The sequence below is a fragment of the Coregonus clupeaformis genome, chromosome 5 (genome assembly GCF_020615455.1).
Source record: "Coregonus clupeaformis isolate EN_2021a chromosome 5, ASM2061545v1, whole genome shotgun sequence".
Taxonomy (NCBI): domain Eukaryota; kingdom Metazoa; phylum Chordata; class Actinopteri; order Salmoniformes; family Salmonidae; genus Coregonus; species Coregonus clupeaformis.
In genome coordinates, this window is record NC_059196.1 from 28,464,454 (window position 1) to 28,491,589 (window position 27,136).

The window sequence follows — 27,136 nt, forward strand, 5'->3', positions numbered from 1 at the left end:
CTTAACACACTCTGACAAATGGAAACATAAAAGAACAGACTATACGCACGCACACACACACACACACTGGGGAATGGAACCCCATAATTACTGAGAACTGAAGCAGATTGGCCTCCCTCTAAGACTGGTCGTGTTTTTTTGGTTCCCTGCAATATCCTACCATCCTAGACAGAGAGTAAGGTTCTGTTGGCAGCCTCAGTGCCAAGGCAGGCTGAGTGCTAAACACTAAACACTGAACCCTTCTACGGGAGAGGAAACAGAGGAGGGAAGGGAGAAGAGGACAGCATGAAGAGGGAGTGAGGGTGAGGACTGAGGAAAGAGGTAATTATTTTCCTGTGTCTCTGGTCAAAAGTAGTGCATATGTGTAATAGGATGTCATTTGATTTGAGACATATAGCCACAGAGAGACAGTTAAAGTGTGTAGGGAGACGAGGACACATAAAACCATCTATGACATAAGCATCTGTGGTTTTATTCAGAGCAGGACAACACTTAATGACATTGTTGCCAGGAGGAGGAGTGTTGCGGGGGCAGCACGTTGCCAGGGGGCGTGGTTTAAGTAGTATTCTGCCACCTTCTCATTGGGGTTCTTTCCGGTGAACCACAGCTGCATGCAGCGGCCAGAAGACTTGGAGAGGGAAGTGTAGCTGTAGGAGTCAGACCAGATCTTCTCACACATAATCTGGGCTGTAGGGAAGACATCTGTCCACTTACGACACATAGCCTCAGCAGGACAGCGGTTACGCCCTGAGAGAGAGGGAGGAGAGGATGGAAGAGGGATAGAGTAGAGAGAAGAGAAGGGGAGGAGAGAGGACAGGATGAAGAAACAATGTTTCATCACAATGTTTTATTTTGCATTTAAATAAAACAATATATGTTTGTGTGTGTCTGTGAGAGAGCGTATACCTGTGTGTGTGCGTGTATGTGTCTGTCAAATCAAATCACATTTTGTTCATCACATGCTTTGTAAACAACAGGTGTAGACTAACAGTGACATGCTTACTTACGGGCCCTTCCCAACAATGCAGAGAGAAAGAAAATAGAGAAATAATAGAAAAGTAATAACACAGTTAATAATAACAGTAATAATAAATATACAATGAGTACGATAACTTGGCTATATACACGGGGTACCAGTAGCGAGTCGATGTGCAGGGGTATGAGGTAATTGAGGTAGATATGTACATATAACTAGGAATAAAGTGACTAGGCAACAGGATAGATAATAAACAATAGCAGCAGGGTATGTGATGAGTAAAAAAAGTGAGTGCAAAAAGGGTCAATGCAGATGGTCCGGGTAGCTACTTGGTTGCTATTTAACTAACTATTTAGCAGTCTTATGGCTTGGGGGGTAGAAGCTGTTCAGGGTCCTGTTGGTTCCAGACTTGGTGCATCGGTACCGCTTGCCGTGCGGTAGCAGAGAAAACAGTCTATGACTTGGGTGTCTGGAGTCATTGACAATTTTTAGGGCCTTCCTCTGACACCGCCTGGTATAGAAGCGTTGATGCAGTCAGTCAAGATGCACTCAATGGTGCAGCTGTAGAACTTTTTGAGGATCTGAGGGCCCATGCCAAATCTTTTCAGCCTCCTGAGGGGGGAAAGGTGTTGTCGTGCCCTCTTCACGACTATGCTGGTGTGTGTGGACCATGATAGATCCTTAGTGATGTGGACACTAAGGAACCTGACGCTCTCGACCCGCTCCACTACAGCCCTGTTGACAGTGGTGTAAAGTACTTGAGTAAAAATACTTGAAAGTACTACTTAAGTCGTTTTTTAGGGTATTTGTACTTTATTTAACTATTTATATTTTTGCCTACTTTTACTTTTACTTCACTACATTCCTAAAGAAAATTATGTACTTTTTACTCCATACATTTTCCCTGACACCCAAAAGTACTCGTTATATTTTGAATATTTAGCAGGATAGGAAAATGGTCTAATTTGCACACTTATCAAGAGAACATCCCTGGTCATCCCTACTGCCTCTGATCACTAAACACATGCTTGTAAATAATGAGTGTTCGAGCGTGCGCCTGGCTATCCGTACATTTTTTAAAAAGAGAATCGTGCCGTCTGATTTGCTTAATATAAGGAATTTGAAATTATTTATACTTTTACTTTTACATTTAATACTTAAGTATATTTTATCAATTACATTTACTTTTGATACATAAGTATATTTAAAACCAAATACTTATAGACTTTTACGTAAGTTGGATTTTACTGGGTGACTTTCACATTTACTTGAGTCATTTTCTATTAAGGTATCTTTACTTTTACTTGAATATGAAAATTGGGTACTTTTTCCACCACTGCCTGTCAATGTGAATGGGGTCATGCTCGGCCGCCGTTTCCTGTAGTCCACGATCAGCTCCTTTGTCTTGCTGACGTTGAAGGAGAGGTTGTTGTCCTAGCACAACACTGCCAGGTCTCTGACCTCCTTCCTATAGGCTGTCTCATCGTCGTCGTGGGTGAACAGGGAGTACAGGAAGGGACTAAGCATGCACACCTGACGGAACCCCGTGTTGAGGGTCAGCATGGCGGATGTGTTGTTACCTGGTGTGTGTCTTTGTCTGCGTGTGGTGTGTGTGTGTGGGTGTATGTGTGTGTGTGTGTGTGTGTGGGTGTATGTGTGTGTGTGTGTGTGTGTGTGTGTGTGTGTGTGTGTGTGTGTGTGTGTTACCTGTGGTCCAGTCCCAGCCATAGTGCCAGTCCTGTTTGCAGGTGAAGTCATCCTTGCAGTCGTCCCACCAGCTGTGGCAGTCCTCCTGACACAGAGGCACGTGTAGGATCCTCTCCTTGCGCCAAGACTGGTCCACCTACACAATACAAGTCATAGAATGTTGATTCATTCAACATTTTAAAGCATAAAATACATATAGAAACTAGCCTTGAGAAACTCCTTGATTTCCCTCATTCAATATTTTCTTTGTGGCGCACATACACCTGCTCATCGAACATCTCATTCCAAAATCATCGGCATTAATATGAAGTTGGTCCACCCTTTGCTGCTTTAACAGCCTCCACTCTTCTGAGAAGGCTTTCCACTAGATGTTGGAACATTGCTAAGGGGACTTGCTTCCATTCAGCCACAAGAGCATCAGTGAGGTCGGGCACTGATGTTGGGCGATTAGGCCTGGCTCACAGTCGGTGTTCCAATTCATCCCAAAGGTGTTCGATGAGGTTGAGGTCAGGGCTCTGTGCAAGCCAGTCAAGTTCTTCCACACCGATCTCAACAAACCATTTCTGTATGGACCTCGCTTTGCGCATGGGGGCATTGTCATGCAGAAACAGGAAAGGGCCTTCCCCAAACTGTTGCCACAAAGTTGGAAGCACGGAATCATCTAGAATGTCATTGTATACTGTAGTATATCACTGGAACTAAGGGGACTTGTATCACTGGAACTAAGGGGCCTAGCCCGAACCATCAAAAACAGCCACAGACCATTATTCCTCCTCCACCACCTTTACAGTTGGCACTATGCATCCGGGCAGGTAGCGTTCTCCTGGCATCCGCCAAACCCAGATCTGTCGATCTGACTGCCAGATGGTGAAGCGTGGTTCATCACTCCAGAGAGTGTGTTTCCACTGCTCCAGAGTCCAATGGTGGCGAACTTTAAACCACTCCAGCGGACGCTTGGCATTGCGCATGGTGATCTTAGGCTTGTGTGCAGCTGCTCGGCCATGGAAACCCATTTCATGAAGCTCCCAACGAACAGTTATTGTGCTGAAGTTACTTCCGGAGGCAGTTTGGAACACGGTAGTGAGTGTTGTAACCAAGGACAGACGATCATTACGCGCTACGCGCTTCAGCACTCGCCAGTCTCGTTCTGTGAGCTTGTGTGGCCTACCACTTCGCAGCTGAGCCATTGTTGCTCCTAGACGTTTCCACTTCACAATAACAGCATTTACAGTTGACCGGGGCAGCTCTAGCAGGGCAGACATTTGACGAACTGACTTTTTGGAAAGGTGGCATCCTATGAGGGTGCCATGTTGAAAGTCAGTGAGCTCTTCAGTAAGGCCATTCTACTGCTAATGTTTGTCTATGGAGATTGAATTTGAAGGGGTGTCCACATACTTTTGTATATGTAGTGTACTTTATTTTAGTAGTTGTGACATGGCTGAGACCATGGCTGAGACACCGAGGGGAATCAATTAAAATGGCCCGGGTTGAACCGTGCTTCTACATCTGCATTGCTTGCTGATTGGGGTTTTAGGCTGGGTTTCTGTATAGCACTTTGTGACATCTGCTGATGTAAAAAGGGCTTCATAAATACATTTGATTGATTGATATGGCATGTCACGTGACCGGGCGAAGCTGGTGAGGGAGGTGCGCCTCGCTGAAATCAAACAGTAATCTGTGCCACTCGGTCTTGTTGTCAAGAAGGCAGCTTGATGCATTGTTCAAAAACATACAATCCCTTTTCCAGAAAATATATGTTTGAATATTTTAGACTAGTTTTCATTAAGAAGGCAGATAAAGTGTTTTTATCAAAAGCAATCCCTTTTGCATGTGAAAACACAGAATCTTATTCATTACTCCACGTGGTTAACCTAGGCCTACATCACTTTTGTTTTGAGCCGACTTTGCCGTAAACCAGAACGGGGCACCTGGTTCACTCCCGGGAGGCATCCCGGTTCCAAAACTAATGCAATCACTTTTCACCCGGTGCAAAATACATCCGCCCAGGCCAGCTTATTCAAATTCCCTCAATACCTTTAGTCTAGTCAGGCCACATGCCAGATTATCTGCCTAGGAAAAATGCTATGCCTTTACCTGCTGTATCCAGGGCCCCAGGTGAGGTGAGCACTCGTAGAAGCAGGTGTCCTGGGTGAAGTGTTTCTTGCATTTGGGGGTCATGATGCCACAGTGGTTCCAGTTAAAGTTGTACAGATAGGAGTTATCATCGTGGGCCTCCGTACTGGTGTTAGCTGTACAACATGCATTATCTCTCCATGGAGCACACTACAGGAGGAAAAAACATTATTCCTCCATTGAGCACACTACAGGAGGAAAATAACATTATCCCGCCATGGAGCACACTACAGGAGGAAAACAACATTATCCTTCCACGGAGCACACTACAGGAGGAAAACAACATTATCCCTCCACGGAGCACACTGCAGGAGGAAAATAACATTATCCCTCCATGGAGCACACTACAGGAGGAAAATAACATTATTTTTCCATCCATTCCACTCACTCTCCTACCATAAACACACATACGCACACACACACACACACCTGTCGATAGAGTTGTCCTTCGGCGCCAGGCTCTTTTTTGTGATGTTTGGCATCCATACACATGTTGAGCATTTCTAAAGACAGAGCCCGGCTGGCCAGGGATAGCAGCAGGACAAAGACCCACCACATGTCTCTACAGCTGGATTGGAGGAGGAGAGAACACACAGATACTAACTACACACACTGCACTTCTATCAACTACACACTGCATGGGTAAAGCAGACACACACACACACACACAGTCTTGTATACACACACACACACACACACACACACACACGCACACACTCACAGACATACATACACACACACACACACACACACAGATTAACAACCATAGAAATCTCCTAAAAACACATTGAGAAAGATGTTTTACAGTTACCTGCTGATATATTACAGGAAGAACAGTTTCTTTTTGAGTTAAACCCTTCCAGCACACACATTCTTCACAAAGCATAGGCATCTATCAATTTACTGAAAATCTCACACTCCCTCAAATGAACCAAAATCTAGAGGTATGGAAACCATGAGCAAATGAGAAGAATTCAAAAAATTATTCACAATACCTTGTAAAATTCCTTGGTGCAGCAGTTCTGTTTCAATCACCTAAACGTGATTTGAAGTCCTTTACAGCGCAGAGCAGCTTTTGTAACCCCAGGTGTGTGTATGATCATGTGTGTCCATGGCGTGTCTTGGAATGGAACAAAAACTCCCCTGACATGCAAATGACTCCTACAATCAACTGAGAATGGTCTCAATGGAGCAAAGTCTGCCTCTGTGTGTGTTTGTCTTATCGAGTTTTTGTCTTATCTCAAGCCAAGGTCTCAGCCTCATTACTGTAAGATTCCATCCACCAGTAGTTTATGTGCTAATAGCGATTTAAATGTGAAACGGCAGCATGACCTGACAGATTACTGCAATAGAGACATAAAACTCCCCGTTTGTTATCATTCTTAAAGAGAACATGACCTGTGACAGATCTAACATAGGATGTTGCAGTTATTTATCTATCATAACATAAGTTTGTTTAGGGTCATTGCATTTGTGATTTTATAACTTTTATAATATGTGTAACTCCTCAGTTTTATGACAGCTGACTCAGAGGTCAAGGTATCCATATTATCCAGCATAATGCCATTACCACCAAGCATCACGTGATTCTTCACTTTTTGGGTTTCCAGGACTTCACTGCCTAAACATCGTAAAGAATACTGTCCGAAGATGCTCTTCCCGCTCAGGCCCCAGAGCTTGTAGGGATGGGCGTTGGCAGTTGAATCTGAATAAAGAAGTACGTTGAGTTTAGTTTAGTTTATTTAGTTTAGCTAAAACAGTAAGTGGCGGCATGCACCCGCAATAATATCAAAGAAGAAGACCCCATACAGTAGGTGATGGCAATACACCAGTAAGTGTAGTCTGATATAAAAGCACAGATAGAACAATGAGATGGTTTAGTTATAAAAAATATTTGCTAAAACTCTAAAGACGAAGTAGAAAAAGTAGTAGCAGTAGTAGTAGTAGTAGTAGTAGTAGTAGTAGTAAGCGGAACGTTTGTGGAAGGATATGCGTACACACCGGGAGAGTTTACAAGAAATCAATGGTTTCCGGTCAGTTTAAATGTGGAAATTTATATTTTGACAGCTAGTCGGGATAACGTTAGTGCTTTTACAGGTAAGACGGTGAATATTTTGACATGTATATATTTTTTTATGTATAAAATATTGTTTTGTAGCATCGCTAGCTAGCCAACGTTATTGCAGTGTTGGCTACATGATCTATGTGCAATGATAGCTAGCTACATTATGCAGGGTGAAGAGTGTTTGCCAGCTAGTAAGGAAGATCTGCAATAACTTAACAGATACCAGTTTAAAGCATTCAAAACCTAATCTGTGTGATTCTTACTGTAGCTAGCTAGGTAGCTAACCTACCCAAGTTAGCAGCTAGGAGCTATGTTGTGACATTTCTTACAGCTAGCTACACTCCCCACACATTATTTTAGGGTCACTGAAACCAAAATCTGATTAGCTGTGTACTAATCTAGCCAAGTCTGTTATCTAGGTGGGTGCTGATAGCTATCCTGTCTCAGTGAAGTGTGTGTGTCCTCTCAGACAGAGATGTCCACGCAGTTCCCCTTGCTGTTTCCCTGGATGACAGAGTCTCTGTAGTTCAACCTGGACCGGCCGTGTGTGGATGAGACAGAGCTACACCAACAGGAGCAACAGCACCAGACCTGGGTACATACAAACACACACACTGAGAGAGAAAACAGGGCAACACTAGCAGGAGTCACAGAGCCAACCTGGGTTCAGACACTTACACGCACGCACGCACGCACGCACACACACACACACACACACACACACACACACTGACCTCTCCTGTCTCTCCCCTTTAGTTACAGAGCATTGCAGAGAAGGACAATAGCCTGATGCCTATTGGAAAGCCAATCTTCGAGGTATCTGAGCTTTAAATAACGTTTATTTTACTTAATTAGACAACTAACCTGTCGGTCACTCATAATTTCATTCAAAAGTTGACCCAAATGTATACGAGATTTGTATGGTTTTTGACCAAGTCCTGCGATATTATATTTTGTGGTTATTCCCAACAGCTGCCAGATTAGGGGGAGTCATCAGGGCCAGAGGAGGGTGAGGGAGGGCAAGCAAGAGCTTTAATTATACCATCCAAAAAAAGAGTTAGGAGAGGCTATAGTAGGAGAGAACAGCACATACAAACACGTCTTTTGTATTGCTTGCTAGCTCACATTCAAACCAAATAAAGTTAAAGATGGTGATCCTAAACCCCCTACCCTGTGTAAACTTGGTTATGGTAGTGTGGTACACAGAAAGGGAGTTTAGCAACTAGGTAGAGGTTTTAATATCTCATGGCATTTCATTCCTCAAATTATACACACATCGTTTCACTGGACGTGCTACCTTGTCCCGGACCTGCTGTTTTTGACTCTCTCCCTCCCTCTACCGCACCTGCTGTCTCGACCTCTGAATGCTCGGCTATTAAATCCAGCTGACATTTACTCCTGAGGTGCTGATCTGTTGCACCCTCTACAACTACTGTGATTATTATTTGACCCTGCTGGTCATCTATGAACGTTTGAACAACAACTCTTATAGTCTCCACCCGGCACAGCCAGAAGAGGACTGGCCCCTCAGAGCCTGGTTCCTCTCTAGGTTTCTTCCTAGGTTCCTGCCTTTCTAGGGAGTTTTTCCTATCCACCATGCTTCTACATCTGCATTGCTTGCTGTTTGGGGTTTTAGGCTGGGTTTCTGTATAAGCACTTTGTGACATCTGCTGATGTAAAAAGGGCTTTATAAATACATTTGATTTGATCGGTCCTTTAATTTATAGTGGCTGTTAAGGATGTTTTCTGTCATTTTCCCATGCTCACTCTGGTGTGTGTGGTTGTTTTTGTTTCTGTTCTCTGTGGGTGTGTAGCAGACATTTGACAAGGAGGAAGAGGATGAGGAAGATAGTGAAGAAGACTCTGAGAGGACATAGATGAGATGAACGACTACAACGAGTCACCGGACGACGGCGAGGTCAACGAGGTCAACGCGCACACACCCACACAATCAGGGGTTAGGGGTCACGACTATGGAACACTAAGGGAAATACTAGGACTTCTTATTATACATTTCACTCATCCCTCTCTCATCTTGCTCAAACTGCAGGTGGATATGGAGGGAGCAGACCAAGACCAGTGGATGATCTTGACCAGAGTAATCCTCGCTACTCTCTGATTCCCCCTTAGTAGCGCTCCAGCAGGATAGGTGCTCATCTACTCTGCCTGACAGTGGCTTATGGCTGGTGAACTTTCCCTGCTGTTCAATGTATGTCATGTATTTATTGATGCCACATAGACCTGTAAAACACGTGAGATGCTGTCTGAGAGCGATATTCAACCAGCAGGGGGCACTAAGCAGAAGGCAGCAGGAGACTAGAAGGGTAAGGCAGCAGGAGACTGGGAGGGTTAAGGCAGCAGGAGACTTGGGGGGGTTAAGGCAGCAGGAGACTTGGAGGGTAAGGCAGCAGGAGACTGGGAGGGTAAGGTAGCAGGAGACTGGGAGGGTTAAGGCAGCAGGAGACTGGGAGGGTTAAGGCAGCAGGAGACAGGGAGGGTTAAGGCAGCAGGAGACTAGGAGGGTAAGGCAGCAGGAGACTGGGAGGGTTAAGGCAGCAGGAGACAGGGAGGGTTAAGGCAGCAGGAGACTAGGAGGGTAAGGTAGCAGGAGACTGGGAGGGTTAAGGCAGCAGTGGTCTAAGGCACTGCATCGCAGTGCAAACTGTGCCACTAGAGATCCTGGTTCGAATCCAGGCTCTGTCGCAGCCGGCCGCGACCGGGAGACCCATGGGGCGGCGCACAATTGGCCCAGCGTCGTCCAGGGTAGGGGAGGGAATGGCCGGCAGGGATGTAGCTCAGTTGATAGAGCATGGCGTTTGCAACGCCAGGGTTGTGGGTTCGATTCCCACGGGGGGCAAGTATAAAAAAAATATATGTATTCTCTAACTGTAAGTCGCTCTGGATAAGAGCGTCTGCTAAATGACTTAAATGTAAAACATTTAAATGTAAATGAGACTGGGAGGGTTAAGGCAGCAGGAGACTGGGAGGGTTAAGGCAGCAGGAGACTGGGAGGGTTAAGGCAGCAGGAGACTGGGAGGGTTAAGGCAGCAGGAGACTGGGAGGGTTAAGGCAGCAGGAGACTGGGAGGGTTAAAGCAGCAGGAGACTGGGAGGGTTAAGGCAGCAGGAGACTGGGAGGGTTACGGCAGCAGGAGACTGGGAGGGTTAAGGCAGCAGGAGACTGGGAGGGTTAAGGCAGCAGGAGACTGGGAGGGTTACGGCAGCAGGAGACTGGGAGGGTTAAGGCAGCAGGAGACTGGGAGGGTTAAAGCAGCAGGAGACTGGGAGGGTTAAGGCAGCAGGAGACTGGGAGGGTTAAGGCAGCAGGAGACTGGGAGGGTAAGGCAGCAGGAGACTGGGAGGGTTAAGGCAGCAGGAGACTAGGAGGGTTAAGGCAGCAGGAGACTGGGAGGGTTAAGGCAGCAGGAGACTGGGAGGGTTAAGGCAGCAGGAGACTAGGAGGGTAAGGTAGCAGGAGACAGGGAGGATTAAGGCAGCAGGAGACGGGGAGGGTTAAGGCAGCAGGAGACTGGGAGGGTTAAGGCAGCAGGAGACTGGGAGGGTTAAGGCAGCAGGAGACTGGGAGGGTTAAGGCAGCAGGAGACTAGGAGGGTTAAGGCAGCAGGAGACTAGGAGGCTCAGATAACAGAACCAGAAGTAAGTTGCCCCCAACCTTGTATGTCTTAGTATTAGATAAGTGTGTCCGTCTCTGTGCCCCCTGCCCTCCCCCCACTACTTGATCCCCAGGTAGACCAGTTCAGCCATCCCATCCCTGATTCCTTTGCTGTACTCTAGAGTGGCCCTGTGGAGCTTCCACTCGTAGAGGCCACTCTTGCGGACGTGTCGGAGGAAGTTAGGAGCCCCAGGAAACAGGATGTTGTCAGCAAGCTCTACAGAGCCTTTCCCCAGCAGACCAGAGCCTGCAGGACACAATGCATGGGGAAAGGGAGGGTTAATAGGAAAGTTATAGATAGGAATAAGGAGGTGGTAGCTCATTCCTTTATCCAAATCCCCATTCGCAGTTACTGAAGCAACAGCTCGTCCTGGTGTCCACACAAAACAATTATATACCTACAGTGCCTTTGGAAAGGATCCAGACCCCTTGACTTTTTCCACATTTTGTTAAGTTACACCCTTATTATAAAATTGATTAAATAAAACATTTCCCTCAGCAATCTACACACAATACCCCATAATGACGAAGTGAAAACAGGTGTTTAGAAATGTTTGTTAATGTATTACAAAATTTTTTTCAGAAATACCTTATTTACTTAAGTATTCAGACCCTTTGCTATGAGACTCGAAATTGACCTCAGGTGCATCCTGTTTCCATTGATCATCCTTGAGATGTTTCTACAACTTGATTGGAGTCCACCTGTGGTAAATTATATTGATTGGACATGATTTGGAAAGGCACACACCTGTCTATATAAGGTCCCACAGTTGACAGTGCATGTTAGTGCAAAAACCAAGCCATGAGGTTGAAGGAATTGTCCGTAGAGCTCCGAGACAGGATTGTGTCAAGGCACAGATCTGGGGAACGGTACCAAAAAATGTCTGCAGCATTGAAGATCCCAAAGAACACAGTGGCCTCCATCATTCTTAAATGGAAGAAGTTTGGAACCACCAAGACTCATCCTAGAGCTGGCCGCCCGGACAAACTGAGCAATCGGGGGAGAAGGGCCTTGGTCAGGGAGGTGACCAAGAACCCGATGGTCACTCTGACAGAGCTCTAGAGTTCCTCTGTGGAGATGGGAGAACCTTGCAGAAGGACAACCATCTCTGCAGCACTCCACCAATCAGGCCTTTATGGTAGTGGCCAGATGGAAGCCACTCCACAGTAAAATGGACATAGCAGCCCGCTTGGAGTTTACCAAAAGTCACCGAAAGACTCTCAGACCATGAGAAACAAGATTCTCTGGTCTGATGAAATCAAGATTGCCTGAATGCCAAGTGTTACGTCTGGAGGAAACCTGGCACCATCCCTACGGTGAAGCATGGTGGTGGCAGCATAATGCTGTGGGGATGTTTTTCAGCCGCAGGGACTGGGAGACTAGTCAGGATCGAGGCAAAGATGAACGGAGCAAAGTACAGAGAGATTCTTGATGAAAACCTGCTCCAGAGCTCTCAGGACCTCAGACTGGGGCGAAGGTTGACTTTCCAACAGGACAACGACCCTAAGCACACAGCCAAGACAACGCATGAGTGGCTTCGGGACAAGTCTCTGAATGTCCTTGAGTGGCCCAGCCAGATCCTGGACTTGAAGACGATCTAACATCTCTGGAGAGACCTGAAAATAGCTGTGCAGCAACACTCTCCATCCAACCTGACAGAGCTTCAGAGGATCTGCAGAGAAGAATGGGAGAAACTCCCCAAATACAGGTGTGCCAAGCTTGTAGCTTCATACCCAAGAAGACTCGAGGCTGTTATCGCTGCCAAAGGTGCTTCAACAAAGTACTGAGTAAAGGGTCTGAATACTTATGTAAATGTGATATTTCCGTTTTTTATTTGTAATACATTTGCAAATATTTATAAAAACCTGTTTTTGCTTTGTCGTTATGGGGTATTGTGTGTAGATTGATAAGGGGAAAAAATATTTTAATCAATTTTAGAATAAGGTTGTAATGTAACAAAATGTGGAAAAAGTCAAGGGGTCTGAATACTTTCCGAATGCACTGTAGCGCTGCAGCAGGATAGGTGCTCATCTACTCTGCCTGACGTGTATTTTGGCTGGTGAACTTTCCGTGCTGTTCAGGGAACAACAACATAAAAACAGACTAAGGTCATAGGGGTTATGAGTGAGTTAGCTACCTGCAGGTCAGGACGGTAGCAATTTTTCCAGTGGTCCATGAACACAAATTCCAACCGCTCCAGACCGTAGTCTGCCCACAACTTTGGGATTACCTCATCTGATGGACTCACTATCAGCTCCACCTGGGAGGTCAATTTGACCAGATTTTCCCTCACTGGGTCTGTTTGTCTGTGTGTTTTACTCTCTCACCGTGTGTGTGTGCGCTCTGCTCTCACCGTGTCATCGTCGAAGCCCGCAGGCGTATAGACCGTCTCTGCTATAAAAGCGTTTCTTGCATCCATTTCCACACTGTACAGCTTGGCGCCCGGGGGCAGTGCCCGGGCAATACGCACTGTGCTGTATCCACAGTGGGAACCCAGCACTGTCAGGGGTCCATTATCTTACCTACACACAGACAGACACATAGGTGTGGTCAGACAGGTAAATGTGGTGGCTGGAGAAGAGGGGGGGAGGAATGGGGGGGGTTGTGGTCAGTCAGATGGGGTCACTTTTCTTGGGGCTGATGTTGCTGATGAACTCCACCTTGCTGCACCAGAGGTCAAAGGTTTCCAGGATTCTTTCTGGGTCGCCGGGGTTGGCGTGGATCAGAAAATACTGGAAGGCCATCTCCTCCCGGCTCAGTCTCACCATCACCGCCCGGTAGAACAACATAAAGTAGTAGCGAATAATAAAAGTCAACACCAGGGGGAGGAAGGCCAGCGCAATGGCACCAGACTCCATAGTACTGCTGCAAGGGAAAACACACACAGACATACAGTTCAAGTCAGAAGTTTACATACACTTAGGTTGGAGTCATTAAAACTTGTTATTCAACCACTCCACACATTTCTTGATAACAAACTATAGTTTTGGCAAGTCGGTTAGGACATCTATTTGTGCATGACAAAAGTAACTTTTCAAACAATTGTTTACAGACAGATTATTTCACTTATAATTCACTGTATCACAATTCCAGTTGGTCAGAATTTTACATACACTAAAATTGACTGTGCCTTTAAACAGCTTGGAAAATTCCAGAAAATGATGTCATGGCTTTAGAAGCTTCTGATAGGCTAATTGACATCATTTGAGTCAATTGGAGGTGTACCTGTGGATATATTTCAAGGCCTACCTTCAAACTCAGTGCCTCTTTGCTTGATATCATGGGAAAATCAAAAGAAATCAGCCAAAAAATAGTAGACCTTCACAAGTCTGGTTCATCCTTGGGAGCAATTTCCAAACGCCTGAAGGTACCATGTTCATCTGTACAAACAATAGTACACAAGTATAAACACCATGGGACCACGCAGCCATCATACCGCTCAGGAAGGAGACGCGTTCTGTCTCCTAGAAATGAACGTACTTTGGTGCTCAAGGAAGAAGACACTGCTCCAAAACCGCCATAAAAAAGCCAGACTACGGTTTGCAACTGCATATGGGGACAAAGATCGTACTTTTTGGAGAAATGTCCTCTGGTCTGATGAAACAAAAATAGAACTGTTTGACCATAATGACCATCGTTATGTTTGGAGGAAAAAGGGGGTCCCTTGGAAGCCGAACAACACCATCCCAACCGTGAAGCACGGGGGTGGCAGCATCATGCTGTGGGGGTGCTTTGCTGCAGGAGGGACTGGTGCACTTCACAAAATAGATGGCATCATGAGGAAGGACAATTATGTGGATATATTGAAGCAACATCTCAAGACATCAGTCAGGAAGTTAATGCTTGGTTGCAAATGGGTCTTCCAAATGGACAATGACCCCAAGCATACTTCCAAAGTTGTGGCAAAATGGCTTAAGGACAACAAAGTCAAGGTATTGGAGTGGCCATCACAAAGCCCTGACCTCAATCCTACAGAAATGTTGTGGGCAGAACTGAAAAAGCGTGTGCGAGCAAGGAGGCCTACAAACCTGACTCAGTTACACCAGCTCTGTCAGGAGGAATGGGCCAAAATTCACCCAACTTATTGTGGAAGGCTACCCGAAACGTTTGACCCAAGTTAAACAATTTAAAGGCAATGCTAACAAATACTAATTGAGTGTATGCAAACTTCTGACCCACTGGGAATGTGATGAAAGAAATAAAAGCTGAAAGAAATAATTCTCTCTACTATTATTCTGACATTTCACATTCTTAAAATAAAGTGGTGATCCTAACTGACCTAAGACAGGGAATTTTTACTAGGATTAAATGTCAGGAATTGTGGAAAAACTGAGTTTAAATGTATTTGGCTAAGGTGTATGTAAACTTCCGACTTCACCTGTACATACAGTAGGCACACATATCTAAACACACACCAGGAGATGGGAGACTACCAGCACACATACTATTCATTAAAAACAATAATAAAATAAACTCTTCCTCAATTCATGTGAAATCCTCCTATTTCAGCTCCTTAAACATACACCCGCTACAGTGCATTCTGTACTTATAGACCAGCAAGCTAACCCACATACAGAGCTGCTCCTCCGGCCAACTCCATACTGTTGTTACTAGAGTTTTACACTGAGTGACAGGAGATTCCCTCATCTCACTCCCAAACAACGCTACATTATACTACTACAACTCAACCTACCATAACAGAAACCTCTTGTAAAAAAATAATATTCTCTCCCACATAAACGCCATACAGCAAAAACAAGACTCACCTGCCCAGAGATGCGTTTGGCAAATAGGAGAAATTCAGAAAGGTTATAGTCAGTGCTCCACAGGTGAGGGCAGAGTGGGTAGTAAGGAAGCTGGGCATGTTTGTTTTATTCACAGAAAACAGGTGTGGCCATAGTACCCCTCCCCCGCACCGCTCCATTGTTTCTCACAATTACGTTATTATTATGTCATAGTAAATATACAGCAATACATCAATGGTAGGCTACAGGGAAAGTTCTTAATATGCTGGATCTACTGACAAAGGACACCCAAGAGCTGAAAGGGGGCAGAGAGAAGGGGGTGATCAGAGAGAGAGAGAGGGGGGTGATCAGAGAGAGAGAGAGGGGGCAGAGAGAAGGGGGTGATCAGAGAGAGAGAGGGGGCGGTGGAGAAAGGGGTGATCGGGGGGGGGGGAGTGGAGAGAGTGAGACAGACAGACAGAGAGACAGACATCGGTGGATCAGGTGTACAGTCACAGGTGTTGAGTGTGTCTAGAATCAGTTCTCTCTTCCCACCAACAGAAGGATCCAGAAAACACACACACACAGAAAAGAACAGTGACAGCAGTATTTACAGCTCAATATAATGTTTATTAGACACTGTTAAACAGCAGTCTCTGATCAGTCTCTACTATCAGACAATAATACTCTGCTTTGAATGGAACTAATGCTGCTCTGTGCCTCACTGGTAACTGTGTCCTCTGACTCGGCTCACACAAATCATAATCATGTCCTCACATTTGATAAAAAACAACCTCAACTTCATAATTCATATGTGACAGGTGTCCAGAACATGGACCCAAACAAACAAACACTGGTCCTCTGATGGTCTCCCTTCTGCCTAGCCCCTTCCCCACAGGTCTTCATAGATCTGAACAGACTGGATAGATATGATGAAGGCACCACTTCTCCAGAGCTAGATGATATGAATATGAAATAAATATTAAAGGGATATGGAAGGGATAGGATCTAGGCCTAGGGGCTGAAATGTAACAGGGCTGTGGTGTCCTCTCATCCGCATCCAATTGGCCAAATTGGAAAGTCTCTCTATGATTGTTTGATGACATCATCAGCAGGGTTGTTTGAGCAGTCTCCTGATGAACTTCTTGAGTTCTTTGCCCCCCCTCCTCCAGATCACCAGCCTAGAGAGGACCAGCCTGCCCTCCTGTGTGTCAGCGTGGCCCAGGTACCACAACCCTGCCAGGGACCCCTTCCCCTCTCCCTTCGCCTCCTCCAGGGCAGGACAGGTGCAGGTACCCCCCTCCTGCAGCCAAAAGGCACTGTAGGCCATTGCCCCCCCCTCGGCCCTCTCCGCGCCTCCGCCCTTGCACCTCAGGATGCGACTCCGGCCCAGAGGACTAACCTGCAGTCACCCCCCTCCACAGACACACTCCCGATACGCAGTTTAAAGGCTGAGAGAGGAAACACAGAAATACATGTCTGTAAACACATGTAAACACGTTATAGACCTCTATAAGTCTTTGTGTAAAGTGTAACCAATGCCATACACATATCACTCACCATATGGACTCTTGCAGAAGTTGTTCTGGATGTCTGCCTCTCCCTCAGCAGCCAGACTGCATGCGTCACAGATCACTGTTCCTGAGGACACCAAGAGACATGCCACGGAGAACAGGGTTAGTGTGGATGTGTGTGTGTGAAAGAGAGTGGGAAATGTTTGCAGAGGATCAGCTCTCTATTATGATGATGATGATGATGATAGGCACAAACCCTCTGATGCCTGTTGATGATCACAAGTTTACTGGAGAACGGAGACCAAGTAGAGACTTTCGGACAAGGTGGATAATTGTATAATATAAGGCAGTTTATTCAGAGGTAAAGATATCTGTAAATAGCGTGCACGGACCCGTTCGTCAATCTCGTAGGGAGATATCTGAGAGAGCGCCTAAACATTGTGTGCTGACATTTTATACAATAAAATGAAGTAGGTTGATTCTAGTAGTTCTGATCTTCTGATTGGTCCTGATGAGTTGGGCGAGGTCACCTCCAGGCTAGTGTCACTGTTGCATTGGCTCTGAGTCGGGTTCTCTGTCTTCAGATGTTCAGCCTAAGAGAAGGGGGTTTTTGTGTGTGTGTGTGTTTGTGTGTGTTTAACAGTGGTGTGTGTGTGTGTGTGTGTGTTTATCAGTGGTGTGTGTGTGTGTGTGTGTGTGTGTGTGTGTGTGTGTTTATCAGTGATGATGTGTGTGTGTGTGTGTGTGTCAGTGGTGTGTGTGTGTGTGTGTGTGTGTGTGTTTATCAGTGATGATGTGTGTGTATGTGTGTGTGTGTGTCCTCAGAGCAAGAACTCGTGAGTTGGAAGAACTGAGAGACCTATGGCGTGGGTGTTGTCCATAGCCACCTGCTGATAAGGCTGACAAGATAGAAGTCTTTTGTGCATTGTATTAAATACAAAGGCCCAACACAAGATGGGTCATGCACAAGATTTTAGTCAGACCAAGCTATAACATTATATATTTACTACGACATGCCTCCTCGTGACCCTCTTCCTCTCCCTTCTGCGCATGCTGTGAGTCTCGGGTGGTAGTGTGAATACAGAGATGGGTCCCACGCGGGAACCGCGTGCAGTTGAACATGTCGGGCCACGGGAACCCGAACGCGCTCATCACAGGGAGACAACCGTCCCTCACAGCCTCGCACAACCCACGGCAGGGGCGCACGGGCCCCTCCGGTTGGCACACTGTGGCGAAGAGCGAGCACAATAACTTCTTGGTATCCAGGTGGCAGAGTTTGGAGACCAACGGCAGCCAGGCGGCCGACTGTTGCTGGGCTTCTTTCAACGAGTCATGCCCCAGCAGGTTGGGCAGCCGCATATCCCTGTAACCGACGCCGTGGCACAGAGAAAGTGTGCTGGGGATGGGCTTTCACACCGAGCACAACGTGGATGAACTGAGACTTTCGGACGCAAACTGAACGGAGCTGTCTGTGGTCAAAACCGAGGTAAACGAAATAGACACCAACACGCAAAGTGATAACTTCAGCTGAGCCATACTGACAATATGTGTAGAATAAAAACAAAGCAGCGCGGTGGTTGTTCAGCAGTCCTGGAGGAGAAGTACGTAGCCGGGTGCAACCAACCTAGTAGTAGTCAAACTTGTAATGAGAGGGCGCCTGGCGTCATGCAGAACAAACTGGTTTTTACATCAAATGCAATGGTGTGACTCCCGGTTATTGAGGGCTGTAAAGTGGCTGTTAGGGCAGAACCTGCCTCCAACGAGTCTGTTCTAGCAATGTATTTTTGCCATCTCTTCGTTATGCATTTTCCTTACGTTTCGTCTGTTTTCTGCATGTTTTATTCCCCAGTCAAAACAATAACAAGCTCACCATTTTAAGGACTCTTTAAAAAATAAAATACCCCTTTCACGTGATTAGGGTATCTGTCCACATGGCAGCTTCACATTGGCCGGATGTCATACGCTTGTTTCTCAGCCCTGGCTGCTCAAAAACTGCTGTCATGTGATAGGCTTTGTTTGTAGTATTAGCTGACATAAGCGGTCAGCGAGAAACAAGGAAATAAGTTTGATTCCTTTCCTTTGGACTGAGACAGGGTCTGTTTCTCTTATTATAGCTATAGTTTCCGGGGTGGAGTAGTTGGAGATTGGGTTCGCGTGCCTGGCAGACCGCCGAACGCCCAGCGGACGCAATGGGTTGTTGTTACAGCAGCGAGAACGAGACCACCGAGCAGGTAGCTAACTAGCTAATACGAGGCGGTTATCTAGGGTGTAAAATATTATTTGACAAAAAGTATTTCCTTTCTTTGGGGTCATCAGGACATTGCGAGACAGTATCGAATTCCACGAGCCAAAAGTGACGAGATGGTGCTTCTTTGCGCGTTAAAAGGAAACTATTTTTAAGTTAGCCAACTACGACCCAGCAGATAGCTAGCTTAGCTAGCCAGACCTTTCAAATCAAATTGCATTGGTATCATACACATTTAGCAGATATTGCGGGTGTAGCGAAATGCTTGTGTTCCTAACAGTGCAGTAATATCTAACAATTCACAACAATGCACACACATCTAAACGTACAAGAGTGGAATTGAGAAATATATAATATTTCAGAGAGAACTGTTAGCTGTGTTAGAAATATTGGGCCTAGGGAGTTTAGCTAACGTTAGTTCCCTGATTGGCAAGTTGACAAACACACCTAACAACATTAGCTAATTAAGAGAAGTTTCAAAATAGTGACAACCTTTGTTGACAATTGTAAACAGTATCTAGCTTACTAGCTAGGTAACTTAATCAGTTCATATGTGTACGTCAGTAGCTATCTACTTGCACAGCAGGACAGACAATAGTTTAGTTTAAATTGTCACCTGTCATGATGATCAATCAGGTCCGGTAAAACGTGACCACTTATGTAAACTGGGCCTCAAAGGTTCACATTCGTTCAAGCCGTTGGAACGTGTTGAACTGGCCAGCCAATCAACTTCTCCCAGATGCATGTCATATGAACTCAGATTTCCCATCAAAAATGGAATTTGGTGAAGGGAAGTTTTATTTTCCCTTTGGAAAATGTGAGGCGGGGATGGTTTCTGATTTATTACTGTTTATCAGATGACTGTTGTACACATATAGCCTACCATTGCTTAGCTAACCTTGTTATAACACAGGATAATACTGTTGAAATATACATTTTACATTTTAGTCATTTAGCAGACGCTCTTATCCAGAGCGACTTACAGTTAGTGAGTGTATACATTTTTCATACTGGCCCCCCGTGGGAATCGAACCCACAACCCTGGCGTTGCAAGCACCATGCTCTACCAACTGAGCTACACAGGGCCCTATACACACCAGTATCATATCAGGGTTAGTTAACTTTAGTTTGGGTTCATTATTTTCTGCCTGTCACAGCAACAGATCAGGGGATGAGTAGTATAGGGGTTGTAGGGCGCCCTTTGTTTTAGACTTCATTTCAGAGGTCATATGATACTCATTTTAGCAATAAGCAAGGTCAGAATTTGGTTACCTTAACAGCCTGTGATGGAGGATGTTGTGATAGTTTGTGATCGCAATGCGCATATTGTACCTCAGGACCCTGATGAGCGTAAGCCGCTGATCCCCCACCCGAACCCCGACAGCAAGCCCCTCAACGGCACAGAATGGAGCTCCGCCAGTGTACCCTCAGCCCGCACAGACGAACAGGCCTTACTCACATCCATCCTTACCAAGACAGCCCTGTAAGACACAAACATTCTCTTTCTCCTCCGCCATCATGGGCATTATCCATTTGGGATTGAATTCGGCTGACTACCTGCCCGTCTTTCCGTTTCTTAGGAACATCATCGATGTCTCAGCTGCAGACTCTCAAGGCATGGAGCAGCATGAGTACATGGACAAAGCTCGGCAATACAGGTGGGTGTGTGGAGGTAGTTGCTTAATGTGTCTGTGGGTTTTGGAGACTGTTTTGACTGGCTTTGTTAATGTGTTTCAGTACTAACCTGTCTTTATTGTGTGTTTTTCAGTACAAAACTGGCCTTGTTGAGTAACAGTCTGTCTCAGAAGAAGCCCCTCCCTCTCCCTTCCCTCACCAGCCAGCCGCACCAAGTACTCGCTAGTGATCTGGTGCCATACTCGGATGTACAACAGGTGCATGCACGCACGCACACACACTAGGGGTGTAACGTTTCCCAAACCCACGGTTCGGTACGTATTGCGGTTTTGGGGTCGCGGTTCTGTTTCGGTACAGCGGGAAAATGAAATGCCAACAGTTACGTTAGTTAAATTAGTTTATTTAAGAAAATACAAAGTGTTGGTATTCTTGATTCCATATATGATCATGAGTCATATAATGCCTGATAAGAGCGCCATCAGGAATAACAACACTTTGTATTGTTTAAATGAAAACACATGATTACTCATTAACAACAACAAAAATGCTAAAATAAAGTGCAATATGCGTGTGAAATCAATATGCAGACATTGTGTAGGCCTATGCAATAATGTTTACTTACAAAGAGAAAAATATGCACACTTGTGTGACTCTTATAAACTGGCACAGTACTTTTCATTTCACACTCGGCTGTAATGTTAAGTAGCTCTCTGTAGCTCTGGAGGTCCATCCGTCTGTAGTAAGCGCAACACAGGCAATGCGTCAATACAGGACTTAGATCGAATCCTCCTACGCCGGCTCTGACGCTCGTCAGATGTGGCAGGGCTTGCAAACTATCACGGACTACAAAAGGAAACCCAGCCACGAGTTGCTCAGTGACGCGAGCCTACGAGACGAGCATAGATCTATGCTCGCTTCGAGGCAAGCAACACTGAACCATGCATGAGAGCACCAGCTGTTCCGGACAACTGTGTGAGCTCACTCTCCATAGCTGAGACCTTTAAACAGGTTAACGTTCACAAGGCCGCGGGGACCAGACGGATTTACCAGGACGCGTACTCCGAGCATGTGTTGACCAGCTGGCAAGTGTCATCACTGACATTTTCAACCTCTCCCTGACCCAGTCTGTAATACCTACGTTTCAAGCAAACCACCATAGTCCCTGTGCCAAAGAATGCCAAGGTAACCCGTCTAAATGACTATCGCCCCGTAGCACTCACATCTGTAGTCATGAAATGCTTTGAAAGGCTGGTCATTGCTCACATCAACACCATCATCCCAGACACCCTGGATTCGCATACCGCCCCAACAGATCCATAGATGACGCTATCTCTATTGCACTCCACGCTGTGCTCTCCCACCTGGATAAGAGGAACACCTATGTGAGAATGCTGTTCATTGACCACAGCTCAGCATTCCAACACCATAGTGCCCTGCAAGCTCATCACTAAACACCTCCCTCTGCAACTGGATTCTGGACTTCCTGACGGGCCGCCCCCAGGTGAGGTGGTGAGGGTAGGCAACAACATCCGTCACGCTAACCCTCAACACGGGGGCGCCTCAGGTCCCTGTTCACCCACGACTGCGTGGCTGCCAACACCATCATTACGTTTGCTGATGACACGACGGTGATAGGCCTGACCACCGACGACGATGAGACAGCCTATAGGGAGGAGGTCAGTTCAGTGACATGGCAGTGTGATGCCAGGACAACAACCTCTCCTTCAACATCAGCAAGACAAAGAAGTGGATCATGGACTATAGGAAACTGAGGGCCGAGCATGCCCCCATTCACATCAACGGGGCTATAGTGGAGCAGGTCGAGAGCTTTAAGTGCCTCGGGGTCCATATCACTAAGGAATTAGCACTGACTCTATGCACACTCACTGGGCTCTACTCACACATACTGACACTCCAATACACACTACATACGCACAAAACACACACAAGCATATTGACGCCACACGCACATACTTTCACACTCTTCATATACACTGCTGCTACTCTGTTTATTATCTATCCTGATTGCCTAGCAGTGGAGGCTGCTGAGGGGAGGACGGCTCATAATAATGGCTGGAGCGAATGGAATGGCATCAAACACATGGAAACCATGGAAACCATGTGTTTGATGTATTTGATACCATTCCATTGATTCCGCTGCTGTCATTACCATGAGCCTGTTCTCCCCAATTAAGGTGCCACCAACCCCCTGTGTTGCCTGGTTACTTTTACCCCTACCTGTACATGTTACTCCAACTACCTCGTACCCCTGCACATCGACTCGGTACCAGTTCTCCTTGTATATCGTCTCATTACTACCTCGTACCCCTGCACATTGACTTGGTACCGGTTCTCCTTGTATATAGTCTCATTACTACCTTGTACCCTCGTATTTATTTTGTTAATATTCTTTTCAATTACTTTTTAACTCTGCATAGTTGGGAAAGCGCTCGTAAGTTAGCATTTCACGGTGAAGTCTACACATGTTGTATTCGGCGCATGTGACAAATACAATTTGATTGGCTTTACACTTTCACAGGGTGCTGAAACAACCTATTCTTCTCAACCACCGATAATTGGCGCATATCCGCGACTATAAACATACCTATCGCTCTTGAAATTTCTTCGGCATGGTCAGAATCAGCTGCTTGAATGCAGAGGGGAGACAAGGTTGTGGTGTTTTTTTGCGTCTCCGTCTTGCTCCGGTGGTAGGAATACTGGGGTGATGTAAGTGTATATGTGTCCACATGTTTGAGATAACATACTCCCTCTGTCCATTGCCGTTGTAATCTACTGGGAAACCAAAATGTTCCCAAACTGGAGATTTAAACGATGATGGAGAATCCTCCTGGTTTATCCACCCTACTACTCGCCATCGTACAGAACTAGTTCCTGGCTGCGCCTCACAAAAGGAATGTGCCAATTAAGATTAGAATGTTGATTACAACGTCTGCATAGGCTCTAGTTGTTTTAACGGAATAGCCTGAAATGTTTTTTTTTTTTTCCAGCTCAGATTTACTCAAGCAATACAAATCAGTGTAGGCATAGCCTATAGGCCTAGGTTATCAAAAAATGGTTTAGTATGTATTCACAGTGCGGACCGAACCGAGGTCCCCGTACCGTTCGGTACGAATACGTGTACCGTTACACCCCTAACACACACACAGTGCCATTCTCAGACATTCATCAGGTCATCTTTCTATAAGTCATGTGCTTTCCCTATCCATAAATCTGTTAGTGTATGGCAGCTCTGGAGCAAAAAATAAAAACGCATTATGTAGCCTATTTGATGCATGTTAACCTAATTTGTTCTAATTGTTTGACAGGTGTCCAAGATAGCTGCCTATGCTTACAGTGCAATCTCTCAGATCAAGGTGGATGCTAAAGAAGAGCTAGTGGTTCAATTTGCCATCCCCTGATCTGGCCTCCATAATACTCATCCCGTCCCGTCCCGTCCCCCATACCCACAATGCATCTATGATTACCAGTCCCTGTGCTACCCAGCTATGCCACTAGCAACCTGCTGCTCCAGCTGAGGACTATGACAACCAGGCCTCCCCTGCTGAAAAGGTTAACCAACCTTGCCCTGCACTCCTCAGAACCACCTTTCAAAGCCACCATTCATCCTTCCTTCACCAGCCGTCAAGGAATCTTTTACTATCATATGGTAGTATAACGATAATGGTGTTAGGGCAGCTTTTGTAATTTAAAAGTTTCTTGTTTGAAGAGTGACTGAGTCTGATTTAATGAATAAACGGTTAGCTAGCTGTGCGGCATGGCTAGGCTGCTGGTGGCGTTAGCTCTGGCTGTGAGTTTCAGGAGTAGCTAGCCTCGTCTGATATGCAGCTACGGTAATATACTAACTAACTAACTAACCACAGCTAGGAAAATAGGGTAGTTAAGCATGTCCAAATGTAGCACAGTAACAGGACAAAAAAAGATGTCCACAGCCAGCCAACCCACTAGTCAGCATGGGGATGCTGTTGTTCTGACACTGTGTGGACCCGTCACCCAGAACACACATCCCACCCCTCAAGTCTCATGTCAGTATGAAAAATGTATGCACTCACTAACTGTAAGTCGCTCTGGATAAGAGCGTCTGCTAAATGACTAAAATGTAAATGTAAATGTCATCAATACGAATTTCTACAAAGAGCCCTCACTATAGTTTTCTTTATCTTTGTTAGAATCCTTAGATTGACCTAATGTAAGAGAGAACTGGGTTGGGTAGGTTTAAAAACAGCCGGGACTTAGTTCAACTATAGTACCTAAGTTCAAATCCAATATGACCCGTATGAGGCTTCTCTTGAGTTCAGCTCATGCTGGCAGGGGTGAATGGTGGGTGGGGACAGAGATGGGAATCCACATGGGTTTCTCTGCCTCTGATTTCTGGTGGAAACATGCTTAGCACTTCAATAATTTAGCTGTCAGTCCTTGGATTCATATCTTTAGGGAAAAAAATACAGATGCGGGGTGGGCACTGTGGGGGGCTGGGGCTTAGAGGGAGGGGGTGGGTCTAGGTGGGTGGGTAGGGTTTGGGGGCTTGTAATATAAATGAATCAGTGAAGTGTAGATGCCTTCTATGTACAGATTTCTGTGATTCTGTCAGAAGCAAGAAATGGATTGTATGCACCTCCCCTTTTGTAGCGAGTGTTGGTCAGGATTGGCTAAAGTTTTAGGAGCCAATCAAAACTAAGGATACAGCAGCCCAGTGTTTATGACACAAAAAACCCTTAATACCCAAGTTTGTTAGATTTTTAAACAAAACAACAGATTGTGACGAGTTACTCACATTAACCAGAAACTAAAAGCTGTCATGGCAGTTTGGGATAAACATCCATAACCTGTGAGTATCCTCTAAATTAAAACGATCAGAGGCGTTATTGTGATTATTTATTTATGTTTTAAGTGTATTTATGCTCCGGGGTGAGTGTGTGTGTGGGTGCCTCTCTGGGGTCTTTAAAGGGATGATCTGCAAGGCTGTTTATTTTCCACTTTTTGCAGTGCGTTTGTTTTGTTTGTTTTGTTACTTCAGTGTGTAATACTACCTGGATTACATTGTTAATTTCTTAGGCTAGTACCAAAAGGTTTATTAAGGTATTCTGTTAATACATTTTTTCCCCAATTAATTAATGCATTAAAGACTTTCAACAATACGACTGGTGTTCTGTAGGACTGTATAGAGATAATTGTGTGGGGTAACGTTCCAATAAACCTATTGTATCACATCTTATGTAGTGTGCATACTGTAACTAATGGAAATGATTTAAAAACACTTTCTATGAAGATGTTGTTTATCATGATCGGGATTCTCCAGTACATCTCATACCTACTGATCCACTAGTGGTAAAAGGTCAATTCTCAGATCCATATTTCAACACAAAAAAGTAACACCTACAAAAGCGTGCATTGGGGAGAGTGAGTGAGAGGGTTCTATTCCTGGTCACTGGTCCAGTTAAATAATTATACAGGTCAGGGTCACATCTATTGTAGATGTACTATTCCTTCTTCCCCAACTCTGACAGACACCAGACAGAGTTTCTGATGAGTAGATTCGTATTGTACTTTTACATAACGCGTCAGTCATAATGGTCTTCTGATGTATGCCTGTGGTTCTGGAACTCTTTGGTTGGTTGGCATGACGATTGTGTCCCCCCTCCTACTGTTTCTGTGGTGACAGGTAAGTTGTTCTGGTTCTTCCTGGTGTTTTCGCTGTGGTTGCTGGGGCGATGCCAGACCTGGGCCATGATTCGCTCCTGGTGCGTTACAGCGCAGAAGTCCAACATCTTCAAGTGAGGCAGAGCCGCAATCACATACCCCCTACACACGTAAAAACAAACACACAGGGGGGTTCTTATTACTGGGTTTGTCAGGGTACACAAACTTCTGCTTTCTCTTGACCATAAGGCTCCAGGACTGAACACATCTATACATACAGTGACTCTATACACACTGTAAACCAGTAGTAATTTAGCACTGAACAGAGAGGGAGAATGCCCCAAAACTCAGTAGGAGTTGCAGTGTTGCTATGTAGACAGGCAGAGAGTCGGTGTGTAACTAGACCCTTTTCTCTCTGCTCATTTTAAGCACCTGTCAGAATGCTACGCAGCTGCAACTAACTCAGCACCTGTTACAGATAGGGCTCTGAGCCACGTAGCCCTCAGTGAACAGACAGCACAGGGAGATCACGGTCTAAGAGTATTAGTGGAATAAACCACCCCTGTAACCCATCTCACCCTACCCCCCCCATGTGGGGCTAAGGGGAGGCGCATTGGTGGCAGCCTAATTTGCATGTGGGTGTGTGTAGATTTGGGTTTGGCAGCTGTCCTCACCTTTCTCATGTAATGCCTGTGGTTCTAAGTGTGTGTGTACCTGTAGCACCCCTCGTTTTCCATGGTGTTGCCGTGCAGGGTGAGTGTAGCCCCCAGCTTATCCACCTCTGAAAGGTACAGATGCTGTAATCA

The 27,136-nt window shown here is 45.7% G+C and overlaps 4 protein-coding genes, 1 long non-coding RNA gene and 1 pseudogene across 6 annotated transcripts in view; 2 read left to right on the top strand and 4 right to left on the bottom strand.

The window, feature by feature from the left end:
* The window catches only part of inppl1a (inositol polyphosphate phosphatase-like 1a), a 58,972-nt gene extending 58,583 nt beyond the window's left edge, over positions 1-389 (bottom strand). The window contains exon 1 of the mRNA XM_041876681.2: positions 1-389. This exon is cut by the window's left edge and continues 1,088 nt beyond it. The gene's annotated coding sequence lies outside the window, so the exon portion shown is untranslated.
* Positions 390-451: 62 nt separating this feature from the next.
* On the bottom strand, positions 452-5,990 carry LOC121566801 (folate receptor alpha). Its single transcript, XM_041876682.2, has 5 exons — positions 5,812-5,990; positions 5,246-5,384; positions 4,778-4,966; positions 2,684-2,819; positions 452-747 (listed from the first exon to the last, which is right to left on the bottom strand). The coding sequence occupies exons 2-5, from the start codon at positions 5,372-5,374 to the stop codon at positions 476-478; spliced, it is 726 nt and encodes a 241-aa protein (XP_041732616.1). The 5' UTR covers positions 5,375-5,384; positions 5,812-5,990; the 3' UTR covers positions 452-475.
* A 1,366-nt stretch (positions 5,991-7,356) lies between these two features.
* On the top strand, positions 7,357-9,569 carry LOC121566802 (annotated as a pseudogene).
* Positions 9,570-10,612: 1,043 nt separating this feature from the next.
* Positions 10,613-13,412, bottom strand: LOC121557665 (transmembrane O-methyltransferase homolog). The gene is made up of 4 exons (XM_041871177.1): positions 13,181-13,412; positions 12,908-13,053; positions 12,600-12,627; positions 10,613-10,800 (listed from the first exon to the last, which is right to left on the bottom strand). The coding sequence occupies exons 1-4, from the start codon at positions 13,410-13,412 to the stop codon at positions 10,613-10,615; spliced, it is 594 nt and encodes a 197-aa protein (XP_041727111.1).
* Positions 13,413-15,887: 2,475 nt separating this feature from the next.
* On the bottom strand, positions 15,888-17,131 carry LOC121566803. The gene is made up of 2 exons (XR_006001000.2): positions 16,839-17,131; positions 15,888-16,729 (listed from the first exon to the last, which is right to left on the bottom strand). It is a non-coding gene; the product is annotated as an uncharacterized LOC121566803 (long non-coding RNA).
* A 648-nt stretch (positions 17,132-17,779) lies between these two features.
* Positions 17,780-25,828, top strand: lamtor1 (late endosomal/lysosomal adaptor, MAPK and MTOR activator 1). Of its 2 annotated transcripts, XM_041876685.2 has the most exons (6): positions 17,780-18,278; positions 18,907-19,023; positions 20,375-20,520; positions 20,618-20,695; positions 20,806-20,929; positions 23,999-25,828. In XM_041876685.2, the coding sequence occupies exons 2-6, from the start codon at positions 18,982-18,984 to the stop codon at positions 24,089-24,091; spliced, it is 483 nt and encodes a 160-aa protein (XP_041732619.1). In that variant the 5' UTR covers positions 17,780-18,278; positions 18,907-18,981; the 3' UTR covers positions 24,092-25,828. The 2 variants fall into 2 exon arrangements, with proteins under 2 accessions (XP_041732619.1, XP_041732618.1); XM_041876684.1 differs by lacking the exon at positions 17,780-18,278 and having other exon boundaries at positions 18,744-19,023.
* The last annotated feature ends 1,308 nt before the right edge of the window (positions 25,829-27,136 follow it).